Source organism: Lissotriton vulgaris, chromosome 5, assembly GCF_964263255.1.
Source record: "Lissotriton vulgaris chromosome 5, aLisVul1.2, whole genome shotgun sequence".
In the NCBI taxonomy this organism is placed as follows: Eukaryota; Metazoa; Chordata; class Amphibia; order Caudata; family Salamandridae; genus Lissotriton; species Lissotriton vulgaris.
In genome coordinates, this window is record NC_141693.1 from 49,022,167 (window position 1) to 49,042,612 (window position 20,446).

Below are 20,446 nucleotides of genomic sequence, written 5' to 3' on the forward strand. Positions count from 1 at the left end.
TTTCCGATCAATCCCTAGATCGGTTTTCCTTGATGGGATGATACCTAAACCCAGATGATGAGACATCACATTGGGTGATTGATGGGTCTTGGTAGAAGGACTCCCCTTGTACCCCATCCGCTTGTACCTCCTCTTGCAGGACACTCCTCTCGCACCCCATCTGCTTGTACCTCCTCTTGAAGGGCACTCCTCTTGTACCCCATCTGCTTGTACCTCCTCTTGCAGGGCACTCCTCTTGTACCCCATCTGCTTGTACCTGCTCATGCAGGGCACTCCTCTTATACCCCATCTGCTTGTACCTGCTCATGCAGGGCACTCCTCTCGTACCCCATCCGCTTGTGCCTCCTCTTGCAGAGCACTCCTCTCGCACCCCATCTGCTTGTACCTGCTCATGAAGGGCGCTCTTCTTGTACCCCATCTGCTTGTACCTCCTCTTGCAGAGCACTCCTCTCGTACCCCATCTACTTGTGCCTGCTCATGCAGGGCACTCCTCTCGTACCCCATCTGCTTGTACCTCCTCTTGCAGAGCACTCCTCTCGTACCCTATCTGCTTGTACCTCCTCTTGCAGAGCACTCCTCTTGTACCCCATCTGCTTGTACCTCCTCTTGCAGAGCACTCCTCTCGTACCCTATCTGCTTGTACCTCCTCTTGCAGAGCACTCCTCTCGTACCCCATCTGCTTGTACCTCCTCTTGCAGAGCACTCCTCTCGTACCCTATCTGCTTGTACCTCCTCTTGCAGAGCACTCCTCTCGTACCCCATCTGCTTAGTGAGTTGGACTCTACCCTCAAGGTAGATTCAGCAGCTCCATCGTGGTTAGGCCCCACGTGCCTTGCACAGCTCCTTAGTCACCAGACAGTTCTGCTGATGGATGACTTCACAAAGCAGGTTTCTTGAGGGAATGCGGTCCACTGACCCCCTATGTCCAACAGGTGGTTCCTGCTTTCTCTGGGCGGCCTACAGCTCACCTTGTAGGGCTCCCACCCAGGAAGTCAGCAATCAGGTGCCCTGGCGCGTCAGTATTGCGCACCAGGATTTCTTTATGGTCCTGACTATGCTTTAACAGAATCCTGGCACTGATCTGGGTTTCTAACCAATATTTATCTAAGTTTTGCAGACATAGAAGCAAACTCCATATGTCCATCCCAGGAGCTGGTTTCAGGCAGATCCTGATAATGTATTTATTTGCCCAGAATGTTCAGGCCAAAGTTTTTGTTTGCTCAATCTTGGCAGTAAGTGGGAGCAGAGGTGGGTGTGGCTTGATGGAATCTGATACAAAGACACACAAGAGGGAGACGCCTTCCAACTCACAGCCCCATCCTCAGCAACCATTCTGGAGAAGAATGAAGCAGGAAGTGGTCCAAGACTGTCCCGGCACTTTTAAGTGGCCCCTGTCTCCCTCCTTCTTTCAGAGGAGTCTGGCCAGCTTCAAAGGACTTTAATAAACCCATAACCTACCTCTTTGTTTGGCACTCTTGACACAAAGCAGATACAAAATTCGGTCTTCTTAACGCACAACAGACACATGCAACACTCATAGTGCACACATCGGGCCACATGCATCAAGGAACAAACCGGTCGCAAACGGGCAGATTCTCAGAATCTGCCCCTTTGCAACCGGTATTTTTGCATTTGGGATGCATCATCCCAAATGCAGAAATCGTAAATTGAGATTGTATTTAAGGAATCGCAAATTGCGGTGCCTTGAATGCAATGCATGATGCCATTTAAAAAAGCTATTTCGCTATTAGGGTCCGCTAATTACCCAAAAAATATACCAGATGGTAATTAGCGAAAAAGTGCATTTTTCTAAGTTGCAGGTTACACACACACATGCCCTTGGGGCAGGTGTGTGCGCAACATGTGTGCACATATCAATATCAGGGGTGCAACAGGGTGTCCTTTTGGCACCCTTGCACCCTTGAAATTGCATGCTCAATTTGTGAGTACCTATTGGGTACTCGCAAATTGCGCATGCAATCCCATCCCTCTAGGCCCTTAGGAATGAATGGAAAGCCATTCCTTATTTGTGAATCGCAATTTGCGAGTCGCAATTAAGGCATGTGTAGGAATCACAATTTTTTGGCGATTCCTCCATGCATAAGGAATTGTGATTCCTAAATTGCAATTTCTTAAAAATCGCAATTTAGGAATCGCAATTCCTTACTTTGATGCATGTGGCCCATAGTCTTTATACATGTCTTCTGTAACCTACCAAGAGCCCCTTACCCTAGCTGTTTAGACTTAGCTGGCCATATATTAAAAATCAGGTTCTATAGATTGCTGCTCATAATTAAATTTTAGCAGCAATTACAGTGGGCGAGATGTCTTTAGGAAGGCTTACTTCACGGGAGAGGTCAAGGACCAGTGGTGAAAAAGTGAACTCTTGGGGTTTTCAGGAGTAGAGACCCTTTATAAATGACTCGGATTATCAGTTTCTGCTGTGTCATGTGACCCCATTCAGAATATTTCAGATTGTGCTGTGTCATGGGATTTCCATTCAGGATATCACCGCCTGGGCCAACAGAATATCAGACTTTGTACGCGGAGAATGGAGCTTAGATTTCTTAACACATTTCAATGCTAAAGTAATAAAATATTTTAATATATTCAGTGGAAACTGCATTCATTGTATTTCTTTTTCTGTTTTGCAGGATGTCAAAAGTACCCTGAGCAGGTAAGGCTGACTTATTATCCTCCTCTCAGTGTGAAAGGAGCACGTCTCGCTGCTACAGGGGATGGATGGAATTTGCTCCAATCTATGTTCATTAACTGTCAACTTCCCGATTCCTTTACCTTGGTCAGCACATACATTTACTCCATTTAGAATCACTTGGCCCCATGTTAATCCCCCACGGCCACCTACTAGCAGTTCCCCCAAGACATTACGCAAGTGGGACAACATGCTGAAGCATTAGGGCTTAGACCCACCTTATCAGGCATCACCTCTCAGGATAACCAGAGCTTTAAGAATTGGATGATCACTCTTAGTAATATGTTCACCCCCCATAATTCTTTGAAAAGGAAATCGACCACTGAAGCATCAGCCCCTGGCATACTCAAAAACGAACTGAATTACACCGTCAATGTAGACAATCTGAGAGTAGATGGCGGAAAGGATACAATTCAGAAGACTTAACTCAGTTCAAACAGTTCTGAAAGCTTATCACAAACAAATTAAAGTGGAGAAAAAGTGTATTACACAAATCTAATTACATCAGCTGAATCAGATAAAAAAATGTATCTTTAAACTTGTGAAATCCTTCACCCATCCAAACGTATTGAATCAAGATGTCCCGCCTTCTCAAACATTATGTGACAATATTGCTAACTTTTTTGAACCAAAAATTAAAAAGTTACAAACAGACTTTAATATGGGATATGTTCCTCCCATAGACACGTCTTCCGTCCGTATCTTATAAGGTCATCTCTAATCTGCAAACCTTCCAGACTATTCGCCTAGAACAGTCATGCCAAGCCATCCTTTCCTGTGAGTCGGGGTCACCTTTCTATGCTTGACTGCTGGAAGTTCTTCACGCTTTTATTGATTGAACCCGGTTATCAATGAAATTATCAATTTTCCCTTTTAACTGGAGATGTTCCCACTGATTGGAAAGTTGCTGCTGTAAAGCCCCTTCACAAAAAGCAATTCAAGTATCGTACTACTCTCTCCAATCTACAGCCCATCTTTTTGTTGCCCTACCTTAGTAAGATCACAGAGAAATTAGTCAATAGTCAATTGACCACTTTCGTAGAAGCGACCAACCTTTTGCACCCTCACCAGTCTGGTTTTCGACCTAACCATTCCACCAAATCTGCTCTTCTAGAAATCACTGAGACCCTCAAATTTGTCTTAGATGTGGGTAAAAATTCAGTTTGAGCCTATTAGATCTATCGGCTGCAGTTGACACGATCTCGCTTGATATTCTAGAGCACCGCCTGAAGATGTGTGGCATTTGCCATCTAGCCTTGGCCTGGCTAAAGTCCTTTGTTACTGGTCGCAGGCAATTGGTTACGTTTGGTCATTACCAGTCAACAGAAAAGTCACTCAAGTCTGGCGTTCCGCAGGGATCCGCCGTTAGCCCCGATTTATTCAACATATATATATGGCTTCCCACATTGAATTAATATCATCCTTTAAAATTTAAACCACTTTATATGCTGATGATACTCAGTGGATCTTAGTGCTGGATAAAAATTCTACAGTTGCAGAAGAGCAATTTCAAGTATGTTTCACAGAAGTCACCCGTTGGCTGCAAGTTCCTTATCTTAAATGTAACACTGAGAAAACTGAGATCATGTTATTAGGCAAGGCCAACCATTTCACCCCAGTCTTTGGTGGCCAAAAGATATCCCCCCTCCACCAGATACGGTGAAGGTGGTAAAGAATTGAGGAGTAAAATTTGATACCTTACGTTCGAGGCATGTGGGCTGCTGAATTCATATCTGTAGCATAGATCGCCGCCTAGTGTTGGGTCCGGATGATTGTACATTGTTGTCCTGGAAGAGTCTTCGAAGTATCACGAGATAGGTGGCTCCTCCCCTGGACTACATGGGCATCGACTCCCTCCCAGATTGTTTTTTTCCGCCATTGGGTTCGGATGTATATTTGCAATCTCCAGTTCGGACTCGATATAGACTTTATTCATTGCGTCGGTATTGTTTTGCGCTCGGTGCCCAACTCTGTCCGGCTACGTCCCTAGTCGGACATCTGGAAGGGTCGTGTGACTCTTCGGTGTTTGAGGCCCAATCGACGCGACAAGACTTCGACGACACGTCATGGAGCGGAGTCCGTTTAAGAAATGTCCCATGTGTGGATTGAAATATCCCCACATCGACGTCCACCCGGCGTGCAACAAGTGCCTGTCGCCGGACCACGACGAAGCCAACTGTACGGCTTGTTCCAGGTTTCGATCGAAAAAGACTATTCGTCTTCGGCGCGTGGCGCGCATGGGGGCCCAGCAGTCGGCCCCGGCACCGGTGGATATCTTCGAGGGAGGAGAAGATGACGATCAAGACGTTCGTCTGCAGATCTCACCCCCAGCCGAAGAGATCGACTACGAGGAGGACGTCGAAGTGATCAACTTAGAAGAAGTCGTCGACGAGGTAGGAGACGACGATGAGGCCTATGGGGCCATTGAAGATAGCTCGGGAGATGAGCTATGCCCCGTTCGAACAGTCACTAAGGCTCTGGTCTAGGGATCGCCATGCGGCCTTACCCAAGACCTTCCACCCAGATCCACGGCCTCGCCTACGGGCCCGGCTACGGACGCTTCAGCGGAGCCGTCGTCGACCAAAACGAAACCGAAAGTGAAACCTTCGGGGTCGTCCAGATCGAAAGTGATGGAGACGCCATCGAAACCGAAATCGTCTGTGCCCCTGGCCGCCTCCTCGTCCTCCGATACATCGGGGCGGATGAAGCCGAAGAAGGCCGTCGACCAAAGGCGTCAAACCGCTGTCGACCACAAGCGTCGAACCGAAGTCGGCCAAAGGAGTCGAGCCGAAGTCGCTCAAGGCCGTCGGCCCGAAGGCTGGGGCCCCTAAAGCAGTCGTCAGGGTCGCCGACCCGAAGACATCGGCGCCAAATGCCTTTGGCGCGAAAGGAGGGCACGGCGAGCTTAAACAGGCTGATCCTGTAACTCGCTCAGTACAAGGCCAAAGGTCGACGCTCGAGTCTTCCATCGCTGGTGGACCGAGACCGTCTGTCGGGTCGACGAAACCGTCTGCTTCCTTTACGAAGCAAGTGTCGGACTCACTGCAACGGATCAAGGACAGGGCTTCTGCGGTCGATCCGATGGATGCTCCCACGCCGAAACAGGCTGCAAAACCGTCGAAGTCTTCGACACCGCTCCTCTTTACGTTGCCACCGAAGGTGGTGCCCAAGGCCTTCGCACCACGGCCGGTCGCTGACCAGGTCGTGCAGGGGTCTGCTTGGTCGAAGCCTTCTCAACTACTTGGGAGCCTCGGGCACCGACAACCTTTGCCGGAGCACTTTATCGACACCGACGCCGGGAAACTTACCCTCTTCAAGAGGAAGATCACGGCACAGCCTTTGGAGCCCTACACGATTCCTTTAAAGCGCAAGAAGCCTTCCACGGATTCTCCAGTGCTCATTGAGCCCCTTGCTCCGCAGGGTCCAAGACTTGATGCACCCTCGCCCACTTATTCAGATGAAGAAGCGGGGGAGGACGAGGAGTATAACTTTCCTGCCAACACTGATCCTGAGGATCAACATGACTCTTGGGCAGATGTGGGTGACCCGGGGGATCAGCAAGCTACCCCAGACACTCCGGTGTACAACGTCAAGACATCTCCTACAGAGGATTCTGCAGCCTTTAATGCCCTAATTGAGAGGGCGGCTAAAAACCACGACGTCCAGCTGCATGCTGACCCCATGGGGGAGGACTTCCTCTTTGATACCTTTTCCACAGCAGAAAAATCTTTAAAAACTCTCCCAATGCTGAAAGGGGTTCTAAAACATGCTGCTGAAATTTTTAAAGAACCTACACGTGCCAGGGTCATCAACCCTAGGATTGAGAAAAAATATAAGCCGGCACCTGGCGATCCAACCTACATCAAAGGCCAGTTGCCATTGGACTCTCTGGTCGTTTCTAATGCCCGGAAGAGGGCGAATTCGCAGACCACTGGTGATGCTCCTCCCCCTGATAAAGAGTCTAAAGTGCTGGAGGCATCGGGGAAGAGGGTAGCGGCTCAAGCGGCCAACTTCTGGCGCATCTCGAACACGCAAGCACTCTTAGCCAGATACGACAGGGCACACTATCACACACTGTTGCAACATCTTCCGGATCAGTATAAGGAAGCAGCAGAGATGCTGATCCAGGAAGGAAAGCTCATCTCCAACGCTTCCATTAAATGTGCACTGGACGTGGCGGACACCGCGGCCAGGGCCATCAACACCAGTGTAATGTTGAGACGACAGGCATGGCTCAGAATCTCTGAGTTCAAGCCGGAGATCCAAACCACCATCCTCAACCAGCCTGTGAACACTGATAGGTTATTTGGTCCAGAGGTGGATACCACCTTAGAAAAAATAAAGAAGGATACTGAGACTGCCAAGTCCATGGGTGCGCTCCAGTCCCAGCAGTTTCGGGGCAGCACTTTTCGTCGCTCAGGCACTAGAGGTGTTTCCAGAGGCCAAATGTCCCAGCAAACGCAGTACACCAAAGGCGGGGCGCAGTCATCTTACGCCAAGCAGGGTAGAGGAGGCTATCGAGGTAACAGTGCCAAGGGCAGAGGCCGTGGAAACAACAACTCCTGTTCCTCTGCCGCCAACAAACAGTGACGCCCTGTCGCTGCCCCCCGACCATACAACACCTGTCGGGGGCGACTCCAGCAGTTCCTGTCAGTCTGGAAATCCATAACCACAGACAGGTGGGTCAGAAAGCTTATCCAGTTCGGTTAATGTCTAGAGTTAACATCCACTCCTCCCAACATACCACCAAGACAATGTCCTATGTCCGCCGAGCATTTGCACTTATTGCAGCAGGAGGTACTTGTCATGCTGCAAAAAGGGGCAATCGAGTTCGTACCAGTGGGAGAAGAAGGCATAGGAGTGTACTCTCTGTACTTCCTAATCCCAAAGAAGGACGGGTCCCTCAGACCCATACTGGACCTCAGACCCCTGAACCAATATATTCTCTCAGAACACTTTCATATGCTGATGCTGCAGCAAGTTCTCCCGCTTCTCAATCGGGGGGACTTCCTCGCAACCTTGGATCTCAAGGATGCGTATTTTCACATTCCACTACATCCATCACACCGAAAATACCTCAGGTTCACCAGTCAGGGTCGGCATTATCAGTTCAAGGTCTTACCTTTTGGGGTGACCACAGCGCCCAGGGTGTTCACCAAATGTCTGGCGACAGTAGCTGCGCACCTCAGGAGGCAGAACGTTCACGTTTACCCTTATCTGGACGACTGGCTTGTTCAGGCAAAATCGGCCCAGCAGTGCGCAGCCAACATGTCCCATACCATTCACCTTCTTCACGACCTGGGGTTCTCTCTGAATTATCCAAAGTCGCACCTTCAGCCATCCCATGTGCGGCAGTATCTGGGTGCGACGATCGATACTCTGGCAGCCACAGCTCAGCCGAATTCAGTAAGAATCGACAGCATTCAGTCGCTGATCCAGAAGTTCAGACTGCACCACTCGCTTCCTGCGAGGGTGTTCATGCAGTTGATAGGCATGATGGCCTCCTGCATCTTCATAGTCCCGCACGCGAGGCTCCATATGCGTCCGCTCCAAGAATGCTTGGCTCGTCAGTGGACTCAGGCTCAAGGGCAGTTAGGCGACCTAGTGTTGGTGACCGGTCGGGCATACAGCTCTCTGCATTGGTGGAATCCACACAACCTTTGCAAGGGCCGACCGTTCCAGGAGCCTGTGCCGCAAATTATCCTGACGACGGACGCATCTCTCCACGGTTGGGGAGCTCATGTGCTCAACTACACAGTGCAAGGACTGTGGACAACGCAGCAAAGGAAGATGCACATCAATTACCTAGAACTGATGGCGATCTTCATGGCACTGAAGGCGTTCAAAGTACATCTGTGCAACAAGGTCGTGTTGATCCGAACGGACAACATGACGGCCATGTACTACATTCAAAAGCAGGGGGGTACACACTCTCCACAGTTGTCTCATCTGGCTCAGAGCATGTGGAAGTGGGCCATTCAGAGGAACATCTTCCTCATGGCGGAACACCTCCCAGGCAAGGACAATCAGATGGCGGACCTGCTCAGCAGGTACAGCCACCAAATGCACGAGTGGGAGATACATCCATCAGTACTCCACCCGTACTTCCAGCATTGGGGTCATCCAGAGATAGACCTGTTCGCAACAGAGGAGAACGCAAAACGCCAAAGCTTCGCCGCCAGGTTCCCACACCCACAGTCGCAAGGCAATGCAATATGGATGAACTGGCCAGGCAAATTTGCGTACGCTTTTCCCCCAGCACCTCTCATACCGCTGGTGGCGCGAAAGCTAAAGCAACACTCGATGACGCTCATCCTGGTTGCTCCTACGTGGGCACGCCAACCATGGTACACCACGTTTCTGGAACTCTCCGTGGTACCGCATCAAAGGCTGCACCTCACTCCCAGACTTTTGACGCAGAGCCATGGCGACATTCAGCACCCAGATCCGCAACAGCTCAACCTGGCGATCTGGCTCCTGAGGTCTTAGAGTTTGGCTACCTTAACTTGCCTCCCGACTGCATGGATATCATACGGGAGGCCAGAAAGCCCACTACCAGAGATTGCTATGCAGCGAAATGGAAGCGGTTTGTCGTTTACTGTGCAGACCACAACATCAACCAGCTAAATGCGTCCACCCACAACATCATCTGTTATTTGTTACATCTTTACAATTGCAATCTGGCGTATGCTTCCATTCGGATACACTTATCCGCCATAGCGGCTTATCTCCAGAACAGGCAGCATCTCTCCGTTTTCAGAGGGCCTGCCATTAAAGCCTTTCTGGAAGGACTGAAACGGGTCATCCCTCCCAGGACACCGCCAGCTCCAGTATGGAACCTTAATGTGGTCCTCACCAGGCTGATGAGCCCACCTTTCGAGCTGCTGCATTCCTGCGAGGTTCAGTTCTTGACATGGAACGTGGCATTCCTAATAGCCATTACATCCCTGCGGCGTGTTAGTGAGATCCAGGCGCTCACCATACAAGAGCCATTCATACAAGTTCACTCCAACAGGGTGGTGCTGCGCACTAACCCTAAATTTCTTCCTAAAGTGGTTTCACAGTTCCATGTCAATCAGACTATTGAACTGCCTGTGTTCTTTCAAAACCCCGAGACAGTGGCAGAAAGAATGCTCCACACTCTCGATGTCAAACGTGCTTTGATGTACTACATCTATAGGACCAAGGATTTTAGAAAGACTAAACAACTCTTTGTTGCATTTTCAGCCCAACACAAAGGCAACCCTATTTCCAAAGCAGGTATAGCCAGGTGGATCGTTAAGTGTATTCAAATTTGCTATCAAAAGGCTAAGCGCACTTTAACGGTCCCCCCTAGAGCCCACTCCACTCGCAGGCTGGGGGCCTCCATGGCTTTCCTTGGTAATATCCCTTTAAAAGACATTTGCAGAGCAGCCACATGGGTTACCCCACACACATTTACTAAACACTACTGTGTAGATGTGCACTCCAAGCAGCAAGCAGCTGTAGGGCAGGCTGTTCTAAAGACACTTTTTCAGACATCTGCAGCTGGCACAGGCGGCCGCGGTTAATGGAGGGACTGCTATGTATTCTATGCTACAGATATGAATTCAGCAGCCCACATGCCTCGAACTGAATATGCTACTTACCAGTATGCATCTGCTCTTGGCATGTAGGGCTGCTGACATTCATATCGGCCGCCCTCCTCCCCGGCGCCTGTAGCAGCTGCAGTCTTTACACTCATTCTTAGCATGGTCATCGCTCACACTGTTACTCTCCATCTTCGCCACAATAGCTAAAAACAATCTGGGGAGGGAGTCGATGCCCATGTAGTCCAGGGGAGGAGCCACCTATCTCGTGATACTTCGAAGACTCTTCCAGGACAACAATGTGCTATCATCCGGACCCAACACTAGGTGGCGATCTATGCTACAGATATGAATGTCAGCAGCCCTACATGCCAAGAACAGATGCATACTGGTAAGTAGCATATTCATTTCCTTTCGTCCAGAAGCGCTAGCAGTAGCTGGGAAGTGTTTCCAGCTGATAAAAACTGTGAAACAAAATTCAAAGTACTTCCTCTTACGGCGAGAACCCTTATCACCTCACGATTAGACTACTGTAATAGCCTGTATGCAGGGACCAATAGGACAACTCTAAAAAAATGAAAGATGGTTCAGCATGCTGCAGCTCGCCTGGTGCTGAATTTACCTCACCGTTCCTCTACGACTGCAGTCCTCAAATCACTACGCTGGTTACCCATTCATAAAAGAGTGCCATTCAAAATGTTGCTTATCACCTTCAGAGCGAAAATAACATCTGGCCCTAACTATCTAGCAGCCAGGTTTATTCCATATGTCACGTCTTGACTGCTTAGATCTTCTTTGGCTAACCTTCTCATTCCTCCCCCATTCAGATGTAAAACCAAAGGAGGTAAACAGTTACTTTCCTTGGAGCAAAAGCCTGGAATCTACTTGCTGATCATCTTAGACACACAAACTCTGAACCCGCCTTTAGGAAACTGCTGAAAACCTGGGTGTTTGCCGCGCCGGACCCCCTATGCTTTTCTCTAATCTGATCCCTGGATAGGTTTATATTAGATTGGAGCCTGCTTCGATCTCCTTTTCGTATAGTGCCAAGATGCTTCTTGGAGCGATAGTGCGCCTTATACATTTTCTATGACATAACATAACATAAAGGCCACTGCTGAGCTCACACAAATACCCATCCTGTGAAAGAAATATGTAAAAGGACCTCAGTTAGTAAAAAATGTAAAAACCCACCTACGGTCCGGTATTTTGAAAGGTCCAAACTGTACCCCACTATTCTCCTTGGTCTCGGAATCCATAATATGCCCACACGTTCTTTCAAACCCTTCATTTTGTTTTAAGAAATCTTCAGATCCTCATATAACTTCATTGAGATCTCAGAAATCTTTGCTGAGTCCCCTGAAAACATCCTCGAGTCCTGAGAATACTCACCACCATCCTCTGGAAACCTGTTTGAGTAATGAAATAATTGAATTAGTCCTTTTCAAACGAACCTCTGTCTTCATAAAAGTTCTTTACATTTTGCTAACCTACCACAAGTCCTAGAACAAGTGCCATGAGCCACAGCAAACTTCATTGCATTCCTGGAAAGCCCCCTCAAGGTTTCTTTCAGGTTTAGGGGTGGTGCACAGGTGGTCTTCGATGTCAATCCCAAACTTCCATCACATTCATCTAAAAAAGGCTTTTGAAAAACAGTTTCCAAGGATATTCTCAAAAGGCGAAAGAGGGCATAGGGTGGAAAGATGAAGATCCTCACAGGACTTAGTGGGTCCCAGAGGGTTAGTGTCACAATCACTGAATTATGATGCATAGCTAAGGCACAGACTCCTAGATCGGAAAGAAATCACACTGCAGACCGAGTACGGTGAAACATACCCGACCATACGATTAACTCCAGATCAGCACACTTTCTACTTCGATGTATGAATTAACCAGTTTTAGGCCTTAGCTGCTTATCCACACAGTAGACGGTCTTGAGCCCAGGGATGGCAGGGACACAACCATCAAACCCTTTGCTGTACGGAAAAGATAAAACACTATCAACAGGTACAAAGGCCAAATAGAGTAAAAAGATGGATTTGAAGTAAGAAATAAAACAAATGAGAGACAGCCAGGCACAAGCTAGTCCAGCAAGCAAGAACCTGAGCACACTCAAAAGCTGCTCGGCAAGTTGTTTTTGAAAGTTGTTTTCAGCTGACTCTGCCTGAATAGCCCCGGAAACTTTCTAGCTCTAGCGCTACCTCTTCTCTGACCTGTGTCTCCTGAGCTCCATCCCCAGTCTGTGCCTCGGGCTCCACTGGCCCGGTGTCCAGCTCTTCCAGTGACCTGCTGCTGTTCTTGTTTTACAACCCTGCGCCTTGATGGTAATATTCTTCCTTCTCCTGTGGCTGCAAATCTCAAACTCTGGCATGGCTGAGATTGTCCTTTTATTTGACACAATTCAAGATGTTCCAACAACTGGGCCAGAATTTTCCTAATCATGATGACAATCCCCAAAATATCTGTTTTGTGCTTCCAAATATCATTATAATTTGGTTAAAGACAAGTACTTTGTCCAGTTGGCTCCTTGTAATCCGAAGAAGTGTCCTCCAGTTCTCATGAACCTCTTCTGAAATACTTAGATCTGCTCCTTGACCTGTTAATCTCTCTCCAGTCTTCCGTTACTTCCTCTCCTGTCCATCCGGATGTATGACGTTACAGCGCATGCTTTTACCACGCATGCCTTTACAATGCGGTTTTTACATCGCAATCCATTACAACGCATAGCGCTTAGAGGTGCTGGATAGTGAAAAGTTTAATTTTCTATTCCAACTCCAGTCCCCGTGGACACTAGGGAAGGTGTTGGATAGACAATTAAACGTATTCCCTATCCTAGAGCGCCCCCCAGCGCAATGCGTTGTAATGGTTTGCATTGTAATGCCTGCGTTGTAATGGTAGTGCGTTGTAAACGCTTCGTTGTAAAGGTTGTTCACCGTCCATCCTCTTGGGTCTCTAGAAGCCTTGTTTCAATCCTCAAACCTCTGCCCAGGTTACAAAGTGCTCATTCTAGGAAGCAAATGCTTCTCCAAGTCCCCTGTGTCTTCCTTTCAGTCCATCTCGTGGTTGTTTAGAAGCCTCATTCCAATCCTCAACCCTCTGCCTAGGTTATTGACCTCTCATTCCAGGCACGAATGCTTCTCCAAGTCCTCAGTGACTTCCCTTCATTCACCAGGACTCTGCTGTGTCTTCAGACGCTTCTGTGCAATCCTATAAAAAAGTATCCAAACCCTCTTCAAAGAGATGACATAAGCCCAGTACCTGGTGGTTTACTGACTAGTCTGGCTGAAGTAATATTATTAGAGCTTAATGAGACATGGTACTTCTAAAAGATGTCTTCTGTTGTGTCACTAACAACGCCATCTCCTCAAAGCCTAAACGGATACACGACCTCTGGAACACTTAACAAAATAATTCAAGATTGCGACAGACTACACAAAGTAATCGCGCTTGTTTTGGGTATGTATTCGAGAACTCACTTTACTACGATTATTAAACAAATATAAAGTATCCAGGTTGGTGGTCAATTCCTACTCAAATGTTGATAAAACAAGGCAGAAAGAATATGAACTACCGCAGTCATCATAAACAAGTCTGATACGATGAAAGGAGAGCAAGAGAGGACCAGAGACAAACAGACGGAGAAGGAGATTGAGAGTGAGAGAGAGGGTGACAGAAGTACCAGAATAAAGACAGAAGGAGAGGGACTTCGCCAGACGTATTCAGAGTGACTGTGATGGAGAGGAATACAGAAAGTGAGGATGGGGAGAGACAGAAATAGACATTAAAGGACAGAGAGAGAAATAGAGACAAGAGGAAGGGAGAACAGAGTGGAAGAATAACAGAGGGGATAGTGCGGGGAGAAACAAACCGAGATAGAGAGAGTGAGAGAAGTGCAGAGAGGGTAATACCTAAAAGACATGGCCAAGGAGAGAGGAAGGAGAAACTGGGGATACAGAGTGAGAGAGAAAGAGAGAGATGGAAAGGATGAGGCAAAAGTAAAGGGAGAATGAAATCGAGAGGGTGAGAGAGAGATAGAGATAAAGAGACTGGACAGGAGATGAGAGGGAGAGAGAGAAAGAAAGAGGGATACAGAGTGACAGAGAAAGAGAAAGAGATTGACCCAGGAGAAGGAAGATACAGCAAGCGAGACAATGGTAGATGTAGAGCAATATCAAGAGTACGATTGAGAGAGATACAGAGACGGAGCGAATGAGATATTTTCCCTCTTGTGTGGTGCTATCCTTGAGGGGATATCTGAGTGTTACTTGATATTAAATCTGTAAGCAGTTGCGGGTCACAGCAGAGCGGTCACCTACTCAGTATTACACAGCAGGGAAATCAGGACCGAGAAATGCAGAGATTTCAGTGAGCACGACCTCATGGATTGCAGGTTCAGGACTTCCGATATTCTGTGTTACAGGGCTTCAGAGATTCCAAGGTGCAAGAAAACACAGATTCCAAGGCTCAGAACTTCAGAGATTCCAGGATGCAGGACCCCAGAGATTCTAAGAGGCAAGGCACCAGAGATTCCAAGAGGCAGGGCACCAGCGATTCCAAGAGGCGGGGCACCAGAGATTCCAAGAGGCAGGGCACCAGCGATTCCAAGAGGCGGGGCACCAGAGATTCAAAGAGGCAGGGCACCAGAGATTCCACGAGGCAGGACTGCAGAGATTCCAAGAGGCAGGACCCCAGAGATTCCAAGAGGCGGGGCACCAGAGATTCCAAGAGGTGGGCACCAGAGATTCCAAGAGGTGAGCACCAGAGATTCCAAGAGGTAGGGCACCTGAGATTCCAAGAGGCAGGACCCCAGAGATTCCAAGAGGCGGGGCACCAGAGATTCCAAGAGGCGGGGCACAGAGATTCCAGGAGGCAGGACCCCAGAGATTCCAAGAGGCAGGACCCCAGAGATTCCAAGAGGCAGGATCCCAGAGATTCCAAGAGGCGGGGCACCAGAGATTCCAAGAGGCAGGACCCCAGAGATTCCAAGAGGCAGAACCCGAGAGATTCCAAGAGGCAGGATCCCAGAGATTCCAAGAGGCAGGGCCGGAGATTCCAGGAGACAGGGCACCAGAGATTCCAAGTGGCAGGGCACCAGAGATCCCAAGAGGCAGGGCACCAGAGATCCCAAGAGGCAGGACCTCAGAGATTCCAAGGTGGCAGCGCACCAGAGATTCCAAGAGGCAGCGCACCAGAGATTTCAAGAGGCGGGGCACCAGAGATTCCAAGAGGCAGGGCACCAGAGATTCCAAGAGGCAGGACCCCAGAGATTCCAAGAGGCGGGGCACCAGATATTCTAGTGTGCAGGGCACCAGAGATTCCAAGAGGCGGGGCGCCAGAGATTCCAAGAGGCAGGGTACCAGAGATTCCAAGAGGCAGGGCACCAGAGATTCCAAGAGGCAGGACCGCAGAGATACCAAGAGGCAGGGCACCAGAGATTCCAAGAGGCAGGGCACCAGAGATTCGAAGAGGCAGGGCACCATAGATTCCAAGAGGCAGGGCACCAGAGATTCCAAGAGGCAGGGCACCAGAGATTCCAAGAGGCAGGACCGCAGAGATACCAAGAGGCAGGGCACCAGAGATTCCAAGAGGCAGGACCCCAGAGATTCCAAGAGGCGGGGCACCAGAGATTCCAAGAGGCGGGGCACCAGAGATTCTAGGGTGGAGGACCCCAGAGATTCCAAGAGGCAGGGCACCAGAGATTCTAGTGTGCAGGGCACTGTAGATTCCAAAATGCAAGACACTGCAGACTCCAAGATACAAGACAGCAGAGTTTCTGTTTTCTAGAACCCCAGAAATTCTAAGTTACAGAACTCTAGACATTTAAAGGGTCAGGACCTCTGAGATTCAAAAGTGCAGGAACTGAGAAAGTAGAAGGCGCAGCTATTCCATGCCTCAGAGATTGCAAAGTGTGAGGTTTCATAGATTTTAAAGACAAAGGACTTCAGAGCTTCCAAGGTGCAGAGCTGTGGAGATTCATAGGTGCAGGGATACGGAGACATACAGATGTTTGAGGAGGCAGAATGTCAGATACTCTGAAGTGTATGACTTCATGGGTTTCAAAGAGCAGGCTGGACTTCACAGACTCCAAGATGCATGGCATCAGAAACTCACCATTGCAGGACTTAAGAGAGTTCAAGGTACGGGTGCAGGACCTCGCAGGTTTGAGATGGCCATCTTCAGGTATACTAAGGTGCCCGAACCTCTAATATTCGAAAGCGCAGGACTGGGAAGATGCGAAGTAGAAGAGCCTGAAGGATTCTGAGGAGGAGTGTTCAGAGATTCCATGTTGCTGCAACGTGTTGGTTCAAGTTGGGCTTCAGAGATTCTAAGATGTAGCATTAGAAATATTACAAGGGAGTGGCCTCCAGAGACTCCATAGTGCATGTCCCTACACACTCAAAAGGAGCAGAAATCACCAGGATTCAATGGTTTAGGGCTCAAGAGAGTCCCAGGCGACTAGAATACTGCTAGTATATTCCCCAGTGGAGCGACCTGTCTTCATCATTTCTTTTCTTTCATCTGCCATAAGCACTGGACATAGTTTCTGGAAGCCGTCCAGTGCGCTGAGGCAGCCTTCTCTCTAACTCAGACTAGTATGTTTGTACTGAAGGACATTGCCCCCTCATACTCCGAGAGTCAGCTGTGTTTCATGACATCTTGAGCATTGTGGAGAACTCCCTGTTTATGTCCTTATCCAGGGCCACGTAAGGGGCATTGGACTGTTCATGTGGCAATAACTGAATTGACCAGTTGGAATCAAGCGGTGCCGAACAGTCTTTTTACCCATTGACAGGCTTTATTGGCTACTAATCTATGTCCCTTCATCATTGCAAGCAGCGTGGCCCTGGTGTGTTTTGTGTTCTGTGATTTTAGTGGAGGTTTACACCCGTTATCCTCACCCAGCCACTGCTCAGCAGGTTGTACCTGGATTGCCATGGATCACTGGAGCTTTGATTGCTGTGTGTCAATAGTAAAACACTTTGCACTGCTCCACAGGAGCGCCTGTGATCACAGGATTGTAGTTTTAATAACAGGCTGTATGTGGTGTTCCTTATGTTATTCTATAAACACTGTTTGTTCTGTAACACCAACATGGTTTATGTGCTGTTTCAGGTGCTATAATGTGATGCCTCAGAGCCCAGAGGTGGTGAAGAGTTATAAAGGTAAATACAATTGGGTTTATTATGCATGTTTGATACTGTTTATGAAATTGGTATACTTTGTTTTAGCTATATGCTTCATAAAGTGCGCACGCCTGCCAAAACAGCGAAACATCTAACTATACACACAGACCAAAAATAACATTAATCGGTTCAACCCGAGGCAGCAGAAGCAAAATAACTTGGAAGGTATTTTTGTGATGACAATATACACTAGTTCTCAAATCATAGGCCAATTTATTGGCTTGTATCTCTACCTTTGAACTTTCCCAGAAGTTTTAAAGACTTTTTGGGATTGCATGCCTTTGAAATGTAGTGTTTTTTTCAATATTGAACATCTCTGCGGTTGATAGATCTCCTGACCTGGTTCCCATTTGATTCTTGCTTCCCTCCTTGGATCTTACGAAATTCTACTGCAGTAATTTTGCTCTTGGAAACACTGATACTGTGGACACTGGTAATTTCAGACTACACAATTACTGCAGTATTCCAAGATGTTCCCCATGAAAGAGAAAATTAATTTAGAAATGTTTGTTTCTGATGGAATTATCACAGACGCCTGATTGTTGTCAGGAAGCCACTATATTCAGGAGCAAGCTAGGCACCACTTGGTTTTTTTGCGGCACATAATAATATGTATGTATATGGCATTTCTATGTCGCAAACATAGCTAAAAGGCAGTGCAGCCTCATCCTAAGCTCCCTTCAGTTTGCCACCAGAAGGAACCTTGAGATGTAACTTCTGCCCCCCATCTCTATTGGTGTTCTGACCTGTCCATCCACCACCTTCTCAGCACCTCTGTCACCTAATTTAAATAAAGTGCATTTTCCACCTAAGGTGAATGGACACCATCATGTCTGAATAAGTGTGGGTACTCATAAACGTTGGCTACATGCCTCACTACTGCTACCCCCTGCGCCGTACAAAATCCCCACACCTCTCTGTTCACCTCCTGCCATACCTAATTGATAGCTGCCGGTTTTATTGCCCCCCTCCAAACTGTCTTGGGCAACAACTACATTCACATTACCAATGTCTTTTTCCATGACTCCTTCACTGTCTCTAAATACATTTTTACTATTTTAATCAATTCCAACCCTGTGGACCGCACCGAATCATTTCTGGTAAGTGCTGCATCAATGTATCCTGGTGTGGACATCTTTCTGGCAGATCCCATGGAGACTGCATCAATTGACCCACCCGGATGCCGCCTATTCAAAACCAGCAACCCACTCCGTCATCCCCACCCAGATCTAGACTTCATTTGTTATAGTTTTCATCAGCTCCCCCCTCCCGCCAATCAAAGAACGGGTTCAGTCATCTGCCCTTTGTGGTCTTGCGTAGCCCCACATACAGTCAATCGTCTGCCATCCCAACCTTCTGATCTTATGCTCTCGTTAGCCCCTCTTAAACCCTCTTTGGCTGCCTCAATCCTAAAGAAGTGTGATCCGAATTCCTCACTATTTAATCCCACTGTTGGAAAATGGCCCTCTCTGAAGGGTCACCCCAAACGTTTTGCCTTCCTCCACTTTTTCTGACCATCTTTTTGTTGGACTTAGGACTCTGAGCGCCCAATCACTGCTGACCAGTGCTAAAGTGCACGTGCTTATCCCCTAAATATGGTAACATTGGTGTGTACACATTGGTATATTTAATTTATTTATTTATAAAGTTTTGTATAGCGCGAACAAGACCCAAGAGGTTATCGGAGTGCTTCACAATTGAGGTATGTAGGATAACAAAGTGTGACAAGGGCAAACATTACAAATAGGTTCAAGATCAGCGTTACCAATAGGTTCAAGACAAAAGCATGACAACAAAATGATTCAGAACATTTGAGAACAAGACCGGACAGTTCCAATAACAGAGGGGAAAGGCAATGTCCACAGTACCAGTAGTAGCCTGCCAATCCTATTAAACACTGGATTACACAAAAGTAAAGGATAGCGATCAAGCAATGGGAGAGAGACATTCCATAAATAGCATATAGAGTTGAGGAGTAGCCTGTTCACACTGTTAAAACCAGAAATGTAACTGTGAACTTGACAGTCATATCAGAGAAAAGAGCAGTATTGAGGCAGCTGAACCAGGACTTCATGGCAGGAATTTCAGCATTAGGATTTTTTCACTTCTTTTTTGAAGGAAGCAGTGGATGGGATTCGACTAACTTCTGGTGGAAGGGAATTCCAAATCTTTGAGGCCATGCCGAGAATGATCTGTTACTCGTTTTCTTTTTGTGGAAGAGTTGAGGTTTCAGTAGAAGTGAGTTTGCACTTCTAGGTGGATGTCCACCCCCTCATAATTAAAGTTTGTGAGCCAGATAGAAGTCTTGAAGTGCAGTGCTTTGTAAGTCAGGCAAGTCATCTTTAGTTGTATTCTAGCTTCAAAAGGTAACCAATTTAGGGATTTTAAGGCTAGGGAAATGTTCTCATTTCTTTTTGTACCAGTAATCAATCTGGCTGCGGCATTAATGGAAGTAGCTCTGTTACTCTTTATCATCTAATGCAGTGTACTGAGTAGAACAGTATACCTTCTAGTTGCTCTGTTACATTTAATACAGTGTACTGACTAGTACTGTATACCTTCTTGTAGTTCTGTTACTATGAACTGTCTAATACAGTGTACTAATAGTACAGTAGTAGTCGAGAAGGTCTGCCACTCCGTACCATCTATTTCAGTGTACTGACTACTACAGTAGACCTTCCTGTAGCGCTGTCACCCTGTACCATCTAAAGTAGTGTACTGACTACTATTATATACCTTCTAGTAGCTCTGTCACTGTGTGCCATCTAATGCAATGTGCTGTCTAGTAAAGTATACCTTTCTGTAGCATTGTCAATCTGTACTATGTAGTACAGCGTACTAGCTCTTCTGCTAAGTATCATCTAATACAGTGTACTGACTAATACAGTACATCTTGTAGTAGCGCTGTCACTTTCTTAATCTAATGCAGTGTTCGAGGCATGTGGGCTGCTGAATTCATATCTGTGCATGTTGTTGGGTCC

General features: G+C 47.6%; 1 protein-coding gene and 2 pseudogenes across 1 annotated transcript in view; all 3 read left to right on the top strand.

Moving 5' to 3' along the window:
• Positions 1-20,446, top strand: part of LOC147710108 (E3 ubiquitin-protein ligase TRIM39-like) — a 286,153-nt gene that overhangs the window by 222,785 nt on the left and 42,922 nt on the right. The window contains exons 5-6 of the mRNA XM_086920808.1: positions 2,655-2,677; positions 17,395-17,444. Coding sequence (XP_086776934.1) covers positions 2,655-2,677; positions 17,395-17,444 — 73 coding nt within the window. The remainder of the gene's footprint in view (positions 1-2,654; positions 2,678-17,394; positions 17,445-20,446) is intronic.
• Positions 4,780-7,303, top strand: LOC147710109 (uncharacterized; annotated as a pseudogene).
• Positions 8,058-9,577, top strand: LOC147710110 (uncharacterized; annotated as a pseudogene).